This window comes from Columba livia, chromosome 9 (genome assembly GCF_036013475.1).
Source record: "Columba livia isolate bColLiv1 breed racing homer chromosome 9, bColLiv1.pat.W.v2, whole genome shotgun sequence".
NCBI classification, from domain to species: Eukaryota; Metazoa; Chordata; class Aves; order Columbiformes; family Columbidae; genus Columba; species Columba livia.
In genome coordinates, this window is record NC_088610.1 from 16,492,787 (window position 1) to 16,507,928 (window position 15,142).

A 15,142-nucleotide genomic window follows, 5' to 3' on the forward strand; every position below is an offset into this window, starting at 1 on the left:
CTTGCCGAAAAGCCAGAAGCTTGGGGTGAGGTGGTCCTCAGGTCACAGCTGCGCTCGTGTCACTGGTGGTGTAACCATGTGCTAAAGGATTGCTGTGTTGTCATCTCCTCTGACCATGAGTAAGAGAGTGGGGTCTTGTACCTACAGACTGGATATGTTGGTAGTCAAACTCTGCTGGGAATAGGCGAAAAGGGACATTTGGACTTTCTAACATTCTCTTGCAGTTTGTTGCACTTGGTTGTATCTTTCCCTACCTAGCCTGCTGTGTCTTGCTGTGGGATTCTGTGGAAAAGTTTTGGTTTCCTACCAGAACTGAATGGATTTCAAAGGCAATGAAGTAGTAAATTAGAGAGATTATTTTTTAATTTCCCAGGGACTGACCTTTTGCTGATGCTCTAATAGACTTCATTTGGGAATTCCTTTGCAGATGCTGTAGAAGGATGAGTTGACCAGAGGATTGCTTCTTGTTCTGGCAAACATGCTTCAGGGGCTTTGAACTTTTAGAATAACTCTTTTTCACAAGTTAACAACCTGTCATTTTGGAGTGTGCACTCAATGTATGTATTTGGCAAAATCTGGCCAAATATGGATTGTCTGGAAATGTGATGCCAGTTATGCCATTGTATGTTGGTTGTAATGCTGAAGTTAAGAGATAATGGTGTCACAACCCAATTAGCCTGTAAACTGTGTTCATTTTTCTCATCCCCTTTTGCTGGATTATAGATTACCATGAGTTACAGTCCCCTCTTTCTTGATGTGTTTTTTTTTTTTTTGTATTCATATCCAACATATAACCCTTTCTTAGATTTATTGAATTTGAGTCTTTGTTTTATTTCCATCATGAAAATAAAAAGATCCGCTAGCCCTGGCTTGGCTGCTGAGTACTTAATATTGTGGACAGCAGTGACTGTTTAGTTATAGACCTGAAGATGAAGAGCTGTGCAGAAGTGTCAAGCATTATTATTACAAATGTTCAGTGCATACGGTTTTCCTTCAAGGCACGTTTAATTGTATAGAGACACAATTGTTTTCTCCAATACATTTGGCCTGGCTTGTGGAAGTGACTGTATTTTTGCTGACAAACTAAACCCAAGTGCAAGTGCTGTTAATTTTTAGTTTTAACAGCAACAGAAATTGTACTTGAACTAAATACACAGCACCTAAAATTTGCAAAATGAATATTTTGAAATAATTAATCTAGACCTAATCTCGGGCTGTTGAGCTGCTAACAAAATAAATGTTGAAAACAATTTAGAAATTCTTGATTCCTATGTTCAATTAAAATGTAGCTAAGAGGGCTAGTGATGACAGGGTTTTCACAGAAACGGAATACTTTGAATGTCAGCAAGGGCAGTCTTGGCCTGGTATGGATTTGGGCTACCAGTTATACACCCTTCAGTTTTCTTCTATAGAATGAAAAGATGCCATTATGACTTGCAAACTAAGCAAAAGAAATTGAATGAACTTCAGTCCTTGAATAAGCAATGTACTATATAAACTATAGTTTTTGTATTAATATAATTTTGCAACATTGTTAGGGGCTCTACTGAAATTTTACTCATGTTCAGCAAATAGGAAAATAGAATGCTAATTACATGCTAATGCTAAAATAGAATGCTAATTACAGCTCTGATCCTTTCTTTGGTAAAGTATTTTGTTTGCTCAAGGAATTTTAAAACTTGCTGCCAATTTCTTACTGTTATGTTGCTTGTTCCATTTCTTTCAAACATAAAGTTCATATCTGTAACACCATCTAAACAGATAAACGATGAGTGATATGCAGTTTTGAGCTGTTGTTATAATCATGGCAGTAAAGAATATTTTCTTTTGAGGATTTTCAGTATAAAGGCTAACAAATGAACCTAGTGATTCTGGCACATGAAATGTGAATGGTATAATGCTCCCTGAACCTTCACTGAATTACCCAAGTTACGCTTTTCAAGAACTTTGTGAACTTAAAGCACTTTAAAGAAATATTCAGGGTTCACAGCAGTGGAGAGCTAATGCCTCTTCTCCAAAAATACATTGGCTACTGTTATAGGTCAGCATTTGCCAACAGTTTCCACAGGAGATGCCAGTTTGGAGTGGAAACTAAGAAATAGGTTCAGCGAAGCACTTTATCCTGTTCTTGGCTTAAAGCAGAAGAGTAATCCCATTGACTACCACGTGTGCTTTACTGGGACTGCTCACATAGTGAAAGTTAGGCATGTGTTTAAATAACTTTTTGTTTTGTTTCGTTTTTTTCTGGGGGGCTCACTGCGTGACATCTGCTGGCAAAGGCTTCATTTTCCTATGGCACCATCACCTGACCCGGGCACAGGGGGTGCTGGCCATGCAGTGCAAAGCAAACAGCTATTTCTGTGTTCCCCCCCCAGTCCGTCCTGCACTTCTATGGCAACTAATTATCTGCTTGCTGCCAATTGTGCTCTCGTGTTTTTGGCACCCAACCACTCCAACTTGCTGCTCATACAAGTATTGAATTGCCTTTGTAAGGCAGAGTAGTCATCTCCTTGTTTCAGACTGTATATGTGGTTGTTACAACATGAAATAAATTAGGTCATTGTCACAGTTTTTGTCATTTTGGTCAAATTGTGGTCTCTCTGTCAGTAGTCCCACTGAAGTTGATAGAGTTGCTAGCAGAGGAGACGAACCATTTTGGTGGTCCAAGCTCAGTACTCAGAGGGGCTAAATGGAGTCTTTTGATCTATTGAGTACCTAATGGAAGCACTGCTCTTTATTTGAGAAGCTCTGTAAACAGATCATCTATGGAAACGGAGCTCTTTCAGCACACAGGGATGGAGAAGTTAAATGCTAGGATGGGATCTTCTTCAAACTGATATTCTGCAAACATTGTTTATGGTTTCACTGAAATTGGTCCACCAGCAAAATAGTACAAGTTCAAGTTAAAAATACATTTAGGTGAGTTTTCCACCTCTGCCTTCCGCTCCCATCACCTGTCACACACAAGGCAGCAGATGACCTTGGAGACAACAGCTCCCTGTGCTGGAAAAGAGGCTGATCACAAGCTGGGAATTGCCACAACCTGCACATGGCAGGTCTCCAGCATCCTCACTGTTCTGCTTATTTACTCTAGAAATACACCCTCTGCAGCCAGTCAGCAGACCTAGAGCCTATATATAAAAGCAAGTCAAGCAAATAAAGAGAACTATGGTTGTAGCAGACAGCAATTAGTTAATGGGGCCAGCAAGTCCAGTGCTGGTAATCAGTGGTCCTTCAGACTCAAGATCTCAGACTTTGATCTTGCTTTACACTTGTCATGGTTGGTTATTTGTTGTTTAGCCTTTGCTAACAACTTGACCAGAAAAGCCTACGGAACTCCAAACAAAAGGCAGTTAATCACAACTGAAAGATAAAATGAAAGAGGTTTTCTTCGTTAATTTAGTAATCCTGTCTGACGAGCTCTGTTATCTTCAGAAAAATGTATCAAAGAATATTCTTTAATGTATAATAATCTTAAATGAAGTGCTCTGTTGCTGGAGCTGTGTTTGGGAGAGTGAATGGAATAATGTGTAATATGAGCCAGATGAAAAATAATATGAGTAGATTTGCTCACTGGGATGGAAACTTGAATGGTTGCACAATCAGCACCAAGGCCTAAATTATTGCTTTAACTTCATGCATGACGTGGAAAAACAAGTACTATTTTCACAGACTGTTAGTGTTTATGCCTTGAATATGCTTGTGAGCATGTTTAAGGTGCTGTAGATCCAGTATTAGAACAATTATTAGACCTAAATTCTGATGAGCTAAGGATTAAACTGTTTTAGAAGTGTATTAGCAGGCTTTCAATTAGCTAATGATAAAATATTTATGAATTATGTAGAAAGTTTATTTCCAAGAAATTCTATTGCATTTTCAATGGAATACTTGAACCCACAAAAATTGCTGTGAAAACAGCATAGTATCTAAACACTTCATTCATCCCCTGTGTGTAAATAAAAGGTTTAATAGACCTTCTCGTCGCCTAAAGCACAGGACTGAAAAGTGAGGACCTGAGCTGATTTTCTAGCTCTGACAGGGATTTCTTGTAGTGTTCTGGGAAATCACTCAGCATCTCTCTTTCTGCGAGCCAGACCCCATCACGTTTTTCTGCCTTCCAGGGGTGAAGAGGAGGCTGAGGGAAGGATAGACTGCAAAACAAGAATCTCCCACCAAAAGTCAGAACAAATGGTTTGGTTTTGAGAAAAGTGATCTGAAGTCATTGCACATGTGTCTAATAACTGCTGATTTATGAGAGTCGAGTTATGAATTGTATTTATTTAGATATTGCTGCAGTATGTTACTAGCTGGGAATACTACATTGATTTGCTTTATATCTGCATATTTTTCACCTTAGATATGTAGTAGCAAGCAGTTTCTCAAATGAAGGTCGCTTCAAAGAAACATCTAAATGTTGAAAAACTTCTCTGACTTCTCTGATTCCATAAAATGGATTTGGAAATCTCTCGAGGACTGGCTTTTTTTCACTCTAAGCAATTGCTGAGAAGCTTTTCATTGAATGACATTACTGTCCGCTTGGATAGTTCTTCACTCAAGCCTGGGGAGTTATTTTTTGTCTGTTATTGCATCTGAAAAGTTCTGAATGACATCTGTTTGTTAGTACCAGTAGTGGCTTTTACATTGGCGGCTAGAGCAACTATTAATTACAAAGGAAGAGAATGTAAAATTCACATGCTGAAGACAAACCACTGAGGCATTCAGCTCAGTGGGAATGGTAAGATCTACAGAGGTCAATGGGATGAGATTTGAGTACAGAGGAAAGAAAACAGGAATGGATGAATCCATAGTTCTTTGAATAGTCTTTGGTCCTCTGTTCTTCCCTCCATATGATCATTAGTAGAGGATCTTGGTCTATGAACAGTTTTATAATGTGCCTGGGAGTGATCAGATCCCATGTTTTTTAAATTAAAAACAGTCTCCACATCTCTAATAGTAATAATGAATGTTCACTGTCTCAAGTTATAGAACTTGTTAACTCTCCCCGTGGAAACTTCCAAGGCACTGAACAGCAAGTGTAACACACAGACATGTCCAGCTAGTAACTCTCATTTTTCTGCACTAGAGCTGAAGTTAACTGCTTTTCTTTCTCTGTTTAGCACTTTCAGACCATGCTAAAGACTAAGCTGAATGTCCTCACTCTTCGGAAGGAGCCTCTCCCAACAGTGATCTTCCATGAGCCAGAAGCCATTGAGCTCTGTACCACAACTCCCCTCATGAAGACCCGCAATCACACTGGATGCAAGGTACTTGGGAGTATAAACTTAAGGAACAGACCACTGTGAAGGTGCCCTGTGTATGTGTGAGGACTCTAAAGAGCCCAAAGTAACTGACATGGTCGTTGTTGTTATGGAAATGCCATTAACTCTTACTGTTACTGTAAAGTTTCTAAATCAAAACAGTCATTGGGCATTTCTGACCAGAAATTTTGGGCTGCAGGAACAAGAGGTTTGAGTTGTGCGGTGCAATGCAACTTGCGGAGGATTTCTAGCAGCCTGCAATGAACATTGCCTATTGTAAACACTGCCTTTGTTTTATTTTGTTTTTGTTTGTTTGTTTGTTTTTTAAGAGAGGGGAAAAGAGGGGCAGAAAAGAGACTTAGCTTTTGATTTTGTTAAGCAACTAAATGAATTTGCCCAGTTACATCAAAGCACAGTTTCTGAAAAAGCTTCTCTTCTTTAAAGTTTAATGGCTTAAGAGCTTTGAGTGTGTTCTTCTGTGGTAAGAAACCATATAAAAATAGCAAACAAATCTGCTCTCTGCATCTTCTGTTGGAGCCATTTTCCTTGGCTGCAGAGCTCACCCAGCCTTGCAGAGCCACGGGCAGCCATGTACGCTGAGCTGGGTACCAGTTAGACCTGTGCTGCTGGTTGGGACTTAGCAGCCACATGCCCTTCACCCAGCCTGGCTGTCAGTTGTAGGGACTATCCACTCATCCTTGAGGGTCTTGGTGAAAATTGAGAGAACTGGGCTTTAGCCTCCACTGCTCTGTAAAGTGTCAGCTCTAGAAGAGCCATTGCCTGATGCCACATGTACTGGGTAAGGTCCAAAATGCAATTAAATGTCCTAACACCCTCCTGTGCCAATGTGTATACACACACGTGTGCACACACACCCTGCCTTGTTGGGAGATCTGATGTGAGATGGGGTTGGAAGAAATTGCTTCCTGATGTGTTCCCGGCATCTCTTGGCACACTGTGTGGATGGCAGGGGTGTGCTGTGAACGACTTGGTTGGGCACCTTCAGGTCTGGCACTTCCTCAGCAAAGTTTCTTCTTGAGAAGCATCATTTTTGTCTGACTTGTTTGCCTGCCACAATAGCAAAGAAAAAAGACTGGGTGTTGAAGCAGTGCTGCCCTGTGCTGATGCAGAGGAATGCAGGGCAAGTGACCCTAATATGCTTTGTACAGTACCTTGTAGCATCTACTCTTCCACGGTGATGTCTTTTGTCCTCTAGGTTGACATTGATGAATTTTTAGAGAATATTAGCCATCATAAAAATGGTTCACAAAGTATCTGGCTTTCACCCCTGGTGAGAGAGAGTTCAGAGATAATAATGCTTTCTGAAATCAGTTTATCTCTGTGAATGTGTGTAGAATTTAATGAACCTTTTTACTTAACCTGCAGGCCTTCAACTGGAAAAGATGGACTGCAGAGAGATGTTTGAACCCTCAGTGAAGGGAATCTCATTTCTGTATTTAGAGATCTCATTTATTCATTTATTTTTTCCTGCAATGTATAATAACATAGTATTGGTGACTAGGGAACATCTGCTGCCACAATGCTTCCCTTCTTCTGCTTGCCCTGTTTCTCTTCTTCCCTCTGCAGCTAGTTCACCTCCTGCCAGCACTGGACTCTCATGATGGTGTTTTTGGGGTCGTGGCCAGTCCCTCTTCACATGATTCAGCAGTTGTGATTTCCAATACCCATCCTGGGAAGATAATTCTGCATATGTGGTGTTCGTATGGATAAGAAATCCTCTGCAGTCTCTCTTTTTCCTCCTTTCCCCCCCCCCGCCCTCCCCTCCCCGACTAAATGGATTCTTCCATTACAGGGCTTCTATCCTCCAGCTGTTTATAGGTAACTAGCCTTCCTCTCCTCTTTCCTCACTGATTATTAGTTCCTTGCTGAGTGATACAACAACAGTGTTGCTGTAACAAAGCCACCATTTTATACTACAAGTTTTTTGCTCTGTGTGTCTGATTTGTCACTCTTATTCCAGATGTAAGAAGGGAGGTGCTTTGGTGTCACTGGTACCACTGAGCGTCTCTGGTTCTGAGACGTGGGCTTTTCAGGCAAGAGCACAGCATCCAGTTTTTACTTTCTTTCATGAGTCACACTCTTTTGATCCTTAATCGTTTTATTCCTCTCGACTGAAATCCCTCCAATTTTTCTATGTAATCCCATTAATGAAATAGCATTGTTCTTCTGACAGAGACTCCAGACATCTGATTTTATTGCACAGTTTTAACATAAGTCTCAGCTGGCACCATCCTGTTATGGGAACTTGACACATGCAATTGCTTTGCTGTTCAGAGGTCTAGGTGTTGGGTTTTTTATGTGATTGCTCTTTTCCTTGTCCTTTCATCACAAGACAGGCTTCGCTTTTCTTTCATTTGGTATTCTGCTGGGATCCAACGTCATTCTGTAATTGAATGGGTTGGTTTTAAGAACAGCAGAGAAATGTCTTGCTTGAAGTAATTTAGGGGGAACCCCCACAAAATCTGGTAAGTTAAATAACTGAACAAATTCAGAGAGCTTCTCTTTCCTGCCCAGTTCCAGATCTTATGCAACTTTATTGCCATTGTGTTTCCTGAAATATATTTTTTTTACTTACAGCGGAAGGCTTAAGACTTGTTTCTCCTCTTACTGCACATCTACACCTGCTTGCTTCACCTGTTTGTGCTGTCACCATTCCCACCCTTCCAGACTCATGGGCATGATTTCACTGAACAGGAGAAATACATAGCATTTGCAGTGATTTGCAGCACAGACCTTTAGATGCACACGTTTCGGAGCCTGTGGTGCTGGTTGCTCAGTGAGACGAGTTGACGTGGAGGATGTAGATCCCAAAAGGCACCTTCTTGCCCCCCTTCCCCTCCTTTCCTCACCAGTCCTGTTTGCAAACGGGGAGTGACAGTCCTGCACCCTGGGCTTGGACTGTTGCAGTCTCACTCAGCAGACAGCCTGAAACAGAGCAGGATTTGGGGATACTCAGACTCTTGGCTTTTTCCTGAGGGTTTGTTTACTTTCATCGGAGCCACAGTGTATATTAAGTGAGAGGCAGGTCTCTGGCCCCAGGGCAACCACAGCTTCTTGCCCTCCTCCAGCTGAGGCAGGACAGTGGGACGTGGTGCCCAGAGGGTTGTCATGTCTCTGGCAACCGTGGCTGAACACCTGTGTGCATCTTGCCTCTTCCCTGTGACGGGTGTAGTGTTCGTGAATGCTGGAGTGCCAAGTGTCATGGTCAGTAGCCGCTCTGAAGAACCAAAAAACCCAAGTGGCTTATTGTATACCTGTAAATGGCAAATCTCAGTTTAAGATAAACCAGCTTGTGCTGGGGAATGACAAAAAAGAATGAGGCTAAGTCTTTCGTTCTTCTTAGCTGGACCATACTTTCAATGACAGGTTACTAATTTGCTCTTATTTAAAGACAGCGTATATCTGTACACAGACATGAGTGTGATTTAGGTGTGTGTAGGTAAGAGTGTCAATTCTTGTTCAGATCCTAAGGATTTTGGTTCGACTGTGGCTGTCCTGCCTTTAGGTCTTTCATGTCAAATGCGGTGCACTCTAGTGTTTCAGCTGGAAACCTCCTCTTCCCTTATCACAATGCTAAGTACTACCAGATGAAAAATGGAAATCTGGAGTATCTCCAGAAAAGAAGTTGCTTTCTACTCAGAAACGTGTGCTTTTTCTGTGCCTTTTAACAGATTTTGTTTAAGTTCTGTGTGGTTTATTCTTCCTTAATGTCCTAATCGGCTTACACTGATTCTAATGTTTCTTGATTTCTGTCCCTTTGAGCTATGGTGGTGGCATGAAAGGAACTGCCTAAATTACTCTCTCTTCTGCTGTAGCTTTTCCAGGCACTGCTGCACTAATGCAAAAGGACAGAGGTTAAAAATGCTGCCTGCAATCTTTGAAGTAGTGTCATAGGTTTAACTTTTTTTTTTTTTTTTCCCCTTCTTTCTATTGGAAGGCTCTTCGAAGTGAATTCAGTGCTCAATAATCAGTACCTTGTTATCCACTTGAGTCAGGAAGTCAGGCTATCTAATTCCTCCTCAAGAGTTTTTATTAAACAGGAAAATGTATATTAATGAAACAGCATTTGCAGGCATGATACTCAGTGCTTGCCTGTTTTACTGGTTTGAATTGGTGAGATAATTAGTTCAGGTTTTGTGGAAGGTATGATGTTGACATTTCTGCTATTGTGTCTCTTAGCTGAAGACTGATTAAAATCTGGTTTAGCAATTTGTAAATGGCATTAGAATAGTAGTGACGTTTTCAAATCAAATCTTGCACATAGCTGAGAAGCAATATAAATAAATGGGGCTTGGTCTTTCAGAATAACTTAATCGCTTCACTCACAAAGCAAAAAGAAACGGTTCCTGTCCTTGGCTGGCTGTGGGCTGGTGATGATGTTCTTTATTTGGTGCGTATGTGTCAGGAAGGGGCCATGGCTGCATCTGGGCCTCCCTGGCACAGTGTGGTGTCAGCGGTTTGGCACCCAACTTGGCTATTGCAACTCTGGGACACACCCAAAGTTGTTATGCTTCTGCCCACCTAGTAACTGGATTTGAGGTGTTTCCTGGGAGAGCTGGGCAGTGCCTGAGGTGCCTTAAGCTGTGCGATGCCCAGGTCCTGCGTTCCTGCCCTCAGGCTGCAGCTCTCTGCCCTTCACCAAACCCCTGGCACAGCATCTTCCCCTCATTGCTGCTCTTCTCCTGGCCTTGCTGGCTGCTGCCTAGAGTTTTCATTTTCCCTTTTGTCTTTTTTTCTTTCTTCTGTTTTTCTTATTTTCTTAAAACTGACCTTTACCGTCAGAGACGCTGCATGCTGTCAGCTGTGGGCCCTACTAATAAATCTCAGTGCAATGTGAAACTGTCTCAACGTGCTTTGAGCATCAGGGTTTACACCAGTAGCAGAGACTGGAAATTAGTCTGCAAAGGAAAACTCATAAGTTTATAGGATGAATAGTAATATTGATTGTGATCTAATGATTATCCATATAAATAATATGTTTCTCATTGGGATACTTATTTAATAAATAAATCATAGTCTTCAAATTGCCATGCTAGGCCTGATTATAATTCTTTGTGTAAGAGAGTAATTTAAGTATAATGTCTGCTCAGACATTGCTGCCTATTTTCAGTTTTATGCCTTGTTAATTTTGATGGCAAAGGCCTTGCATCAGGACTGTCTCTTACCGCATACTTGCAAAATACCCCATTTCTTCTCTAACCTACATGCCTCTACAGCTAACTCATAAATGCTGTGTTGCTGCTTTCATTGGTCATTGCGCTTAAAAACTTAGACTGTGTTTTATTTTACCTTTTTTTTTTAACTTTTTTTTCTTCCTTCTAGATCAGACTGTCCCAGGCTGTTTTGTTCAACGTTTCTGTCCTATGCAACCTCAGCCATTTGTGTCCCATCCTAATCAGCTCAGCCACGGTAGTGGCCAAATACCTTATCGCTTTAGCTTTCAGGAGACACTGTGCTCCACGCCTTCTGGGCCCAGGGGCCCCTCAACAGTCAGAAAATTCCTAAATTGAAGAACCAACCTCCCAGCTTCACGCAGCCCAGCAGCCCACACAGTGTAGTTTTGGTTGCTGCAACCCCAGCCTCATGCCTCTTCCCTTTCATTGTTCCCCAGCCCCAAAACTTTTGCTCCAGCCAGCTGAAAACTAGGCAAATGGCTCCCCTCTGCCGTACTGTTACTGTGTGTGGGTTGGTTTTGTGTGTCTTGGTACTGAATCAGTCAAAATTGATGCAAAGTGAACATTGTCTCTCATTTCCATACCCAGAGACCGAGGTTTTCTTTCCTGTTTGTACTGTCCCGTTGGCTCAAAAGGGCTGAAAATCTGCCCTAAGACTTTCTGAGATGGGGAAATCCAGGTGGCATAAATGGGTGGTTAATAATCTAGTGTTTTACTTAAATTCTCATACATAATTTAAAAATCCTACTCCTCTTGAACATTTATTGCTGTTTTGTCTACTGAAACCATAGCTAGTTGGAAGCTGCACATATTTATAAAACCACCTCACTTCATTCTTATAAAGCTGAATAAAAATATTCTCTTTACAGCTATAGCACGGTCATGAGTGATTGTTTTGAGTGCAGGTTTATCCAGCTGTAAATAAAAGTTCAGCTAGCTGCCTGGTCTTCATTACTGCTCTGTAAGCCTGTGATGTTAAGATGGCCATTAACTTTAATAAAGAAACAAATCAAACAAGTGCGACAAGCTAAACTTGTACCATCACTCCCCAGCCTACTGTTTTCCACCATGTTTAATGTGAATGTGAAGCATAGGGCTTATTTTCTTCTTGCCTCATTAAAGGTCTTCTGTTGTTATCCTTAAGCATTATGCATTGGTACTGTGAATTGGAAGCGTGTTTTTCTGCTTCTTTCTGTCCTCATCAAATGAAGCAAAAGGATACATGTGAACTCTTGCATGGGGCAAATCTTAATAGCTTCAGTATATTTAGATATAGTGCTTGTTGGCGAGAGATACAGAGGCTTTGATGTGTTTTCCAAAAGTGAAGTGCATCAAATAAACTAGTGCCTAACAAGTATGCTGTGTGAAGATGAAGTATTTCATTTACTTTTTCTTCGTGTAGTATTACAGAAATGAAAAAGAAAATGCTTAATACTAAAGTTAAGGAAGAGTAAACTGCTTGCAGAAGCCTCACACATGACTGTATCCCAGAGTGCTCTAAGAATTTGGCTGAGTCTCGTTCTAATATTGAAAATGGAGAGTTGCATGTGCTCATTTCTTTCTCAAAACATGCCCATATGGTAAGGTCCTGTTCTGTACCCCATTGCTGTGGGCTCCACTGCGGGCAGGCTGGGATGAGCCATGTACACACTGCGTGGTCTTTGGCACTGGCTGCTCTCGGCTTTAAGCTTCAGAGGGGACCTCTCTTGCATATGATTTTATTTATTACATGCATGGAAAGCCCATTTATGTCAGTGAGGATTTATGCTTTCAATGACTGTGGAGAGGCTAATAGAAATATGAAGGGTAGATGTAAGTGGAGAATGTTGTTAAAGCGTCATAATTCTTCATTTCCTGAAGTCCAGGAGTCCTAGGTGGAGAATATAAATTGGCTAAAGCAATTGAATTAATCTTAAACTGAGCCTGCTTTAAATAGGGCCTTCTGCAGTGCTCAGTTTTGCTGCGTTGCATGTATTTTGGCATAATTTTATTTGCTTACTGGTAAAATGGCATTGTAAGACTAATGTATTCTGAAAGCAGTGGAAGTTGTGTCCTGTCAGATATGTTGGTGGTATTTTTTTTTTTCCTAGCATTTGCACTGGTGACATTTTTCAAGCCATGGTTCAAGTAAAGGGCATCTTGTTATTCAGGAAGTTCTTACATCCCATCTAAAAATGGTCAGGTATTTCAGTCAGCTTCATGTTTCTGCTTTAACTACCTTTACAGGAGAAAGTATATGGCTGTTTTCTACGTATGGTAGAGTAACTTTGCTCTGAATATATGTATATTAATTAAAGGAAAATAGTTTTGTGTATTTTGGTTTACTTTTGGATTTTAATTAGGAATGTGTGTCACAAACCATTTTAAAGAATTTTTAATATAAATAGAAATCCCTTTGGCTGGAATCAAGCACTTGCTTTGGCTTCAGAGCTTTGATGTTATTAGTTGCCTCTGATTCAACAAAAGCTTGAATTGGAAGTCATCAGTCCTTAATTTTGTGAGCAAATGGTGTTTATCGGCAGAAGTAATCTAAATCAAACCTCTTAATGTAAAACAAGGCACTAAACAGTTTATATTTCAATTAGTTATGGACAAGATAGTGACTGACATCCAAACAGCACTGTGTCAAAAGCAAATATATAGGAATTGAAAATGCTCCTTGTGACTTGGTTAAGAATGAGCACCGGCCATTCCAGGATTTCACCCTTGCTTATAAAAGCAACTGGGAAACTTGTGAGGTACCAAGGAGGCCAGGCCCTGCATGCTGGTGAATGCTTGGTAGCTCTTTACTATGTGTTGTTTGTACTTGTGTAGTATTTCTCACCCAGAAAGATCCCAAAACACTTTCTAAAACAGCTCTGTTGTCCCCTGCTGTTCAGCTGCTATTCTCGACCAGCAGCCCTGTATGCCGAGGTCATATCAGCTCACCAAAGCTTGGGGGAAGGCTGCATGGGCATGCTGCACTGTGGATAAAACGTGTTATGGGAAAACTAAGACGACTCGGAATTAAAATGCATACTTCGGCTAAGTAGTAATGCGTTGAAAAAAGGTACTAAAAAGCAATATATATCTATGAAATCCAATTGATTCGTAAAACTCCATGGAATACTTTTGTATCTTGAAACTCAAATGTGTAGGGTATTTTCACCAGTTCTAGAAATTTCACTTTTGCTGTTACTTGGAGCTGTTGCCTAATTAGGGCTGTCTTTATAAGAGATAGCATACCAAAATAGTTTTCTCTCAAAGAATATTTAAATATTTAAAAACAGTTTAATCTCTCTAGAGATGGAGGGAATTAAATGTTGAAATTCTAAATTTCCAGAATTTCTTAGGAAGTAATCTTCGTTTACACAAATATACAATGTCATATAGTGCGTGTCTATAAGTTCTGTCTTTTGTAACCTGGCAGAAGGCTGAGATACCCATATGAAGCACAGTGGCGACTGTAAGGTCCTAGATAGCTACAGATGTGTTAGGATTTTTTTTTTTTTTGTGTGTGTGTGCTGTAGAAAATATAGTGCTCATCACAAATGTTCAAGCAAAGCCTTCTGGTCATGAGAGCTAATTGCTTCCATAATAATTAAGGTTCAAATAGCTAAGACCTAATAGCTTTTGATGTATAAAAATTAAAATGAGATTGAAATTTATTATGGTGGTTATGCCGAGCAGATGCTGCAGTCACTGTCAATTGTTTTGTTCCAGTGTGTCCTTGAGAAACGTTCCTATCTTGGTGCGGCTGCCTCGGTGTGAGGATGGAGCTGTGATTCGTGTCCCAGGGGAGCTCAGGGCAGCTGGTGCTTCTCCATGGCCCTCGGTGCATAGGGGCCCTGCTGTGCACTGGCTCCCAGGAGGAGGTGGCACCCTTTCTTCATAGCTCATGAAGTTATTCTTTAACAAAATCAAAGAACTTCTGGTTCTGTGGCTGTTGTTCCCTCATATTACTGCAGTGGGCACCTCCCCGCTCAGCAGCAGCATGAAACACAGGGGGAGGTGTGTTGGCAAATCTTTTTAGGCGTGCTTTTCCCCAAGACATGCGTGCTTATTCTGTGGAGGTATTCTTTGTGCCTCTTCCCCTGAAGCCATGGATATTGTTTCTTTGATTTCCATTAAAATACTGCAAAATTTGCATTTGGCACTGGGTAGCTACTGCTCACACTAGTTTGAGCCAACACGAGCCTGCTCAGGAATTCGTAATCTCTGTTTACAGCCGTACTGTTCTGCAAACCATAAGTTCGTATTTTGGGGTTGATCCTGTGTGCTGAAAGCTTCCCAGTAAGGAAATGACATTGGCAAAAGAGGAGGCTGAGACTGGGTTACAGATCCATCCTTCTGTAGAGGAGGTACTGTTGGCCATGTTCGTAGATGCACAGGCCACTGGAATGTAGATTAATGTTGCAATCATAAAAATGTTACATCATCAGAGAAAAGTCTGTCCTCTGTGTGGCACCCCTGATTCTGCTGGTCCCAGGAGTAATCCTGTTCTCCTCATACTATTGGAATATAGTCTGCAATGCAGCGTGATGTCAATACATTAACTTGGAAGATGAAAGAAATTTTTTCATTTCTGGGGTTGGATGTCTGTGTCTGAGACTAATAATATTTTTTTTGTTTTTTCATTAAAAGATTTTTTTAAATTAATTTAAAGTTCATAACTCTTTCTTTAAAACTGATCTGCTTCCTTTCTTGAAG

General features: G+C 40.9%; 1 protein-coding gene across 3 annotated transcripts in view; it reads left to right on the forward strand.

Annotated features, from left to right (window-relative positions):
• Positions 1-15,142, forward strand: part of PID1 (phosphotyrosine interaction domain containing 1) — an 87,202-nt gene that overhangs the window by 29,742 nt on the left and 42,318 nt on the right. For 2 of the 3 annotated variants that reach the window (XM_065073981.1, XM_065073983.1), the window contains exon 2: positions 5,118-5,264. In XM_065073981.1, the coding sequence (XP_064930053.1) occupies positions 5,118-5,264 (147 nt within the window). Of the gene's footprint in view, positions 1-4,126; positions 4,179-5,117; positions 5,265-15,142 lie in introns of those variants that run through there. The other variant, XM_005505882.4, reaches the window with a different exon arrangement.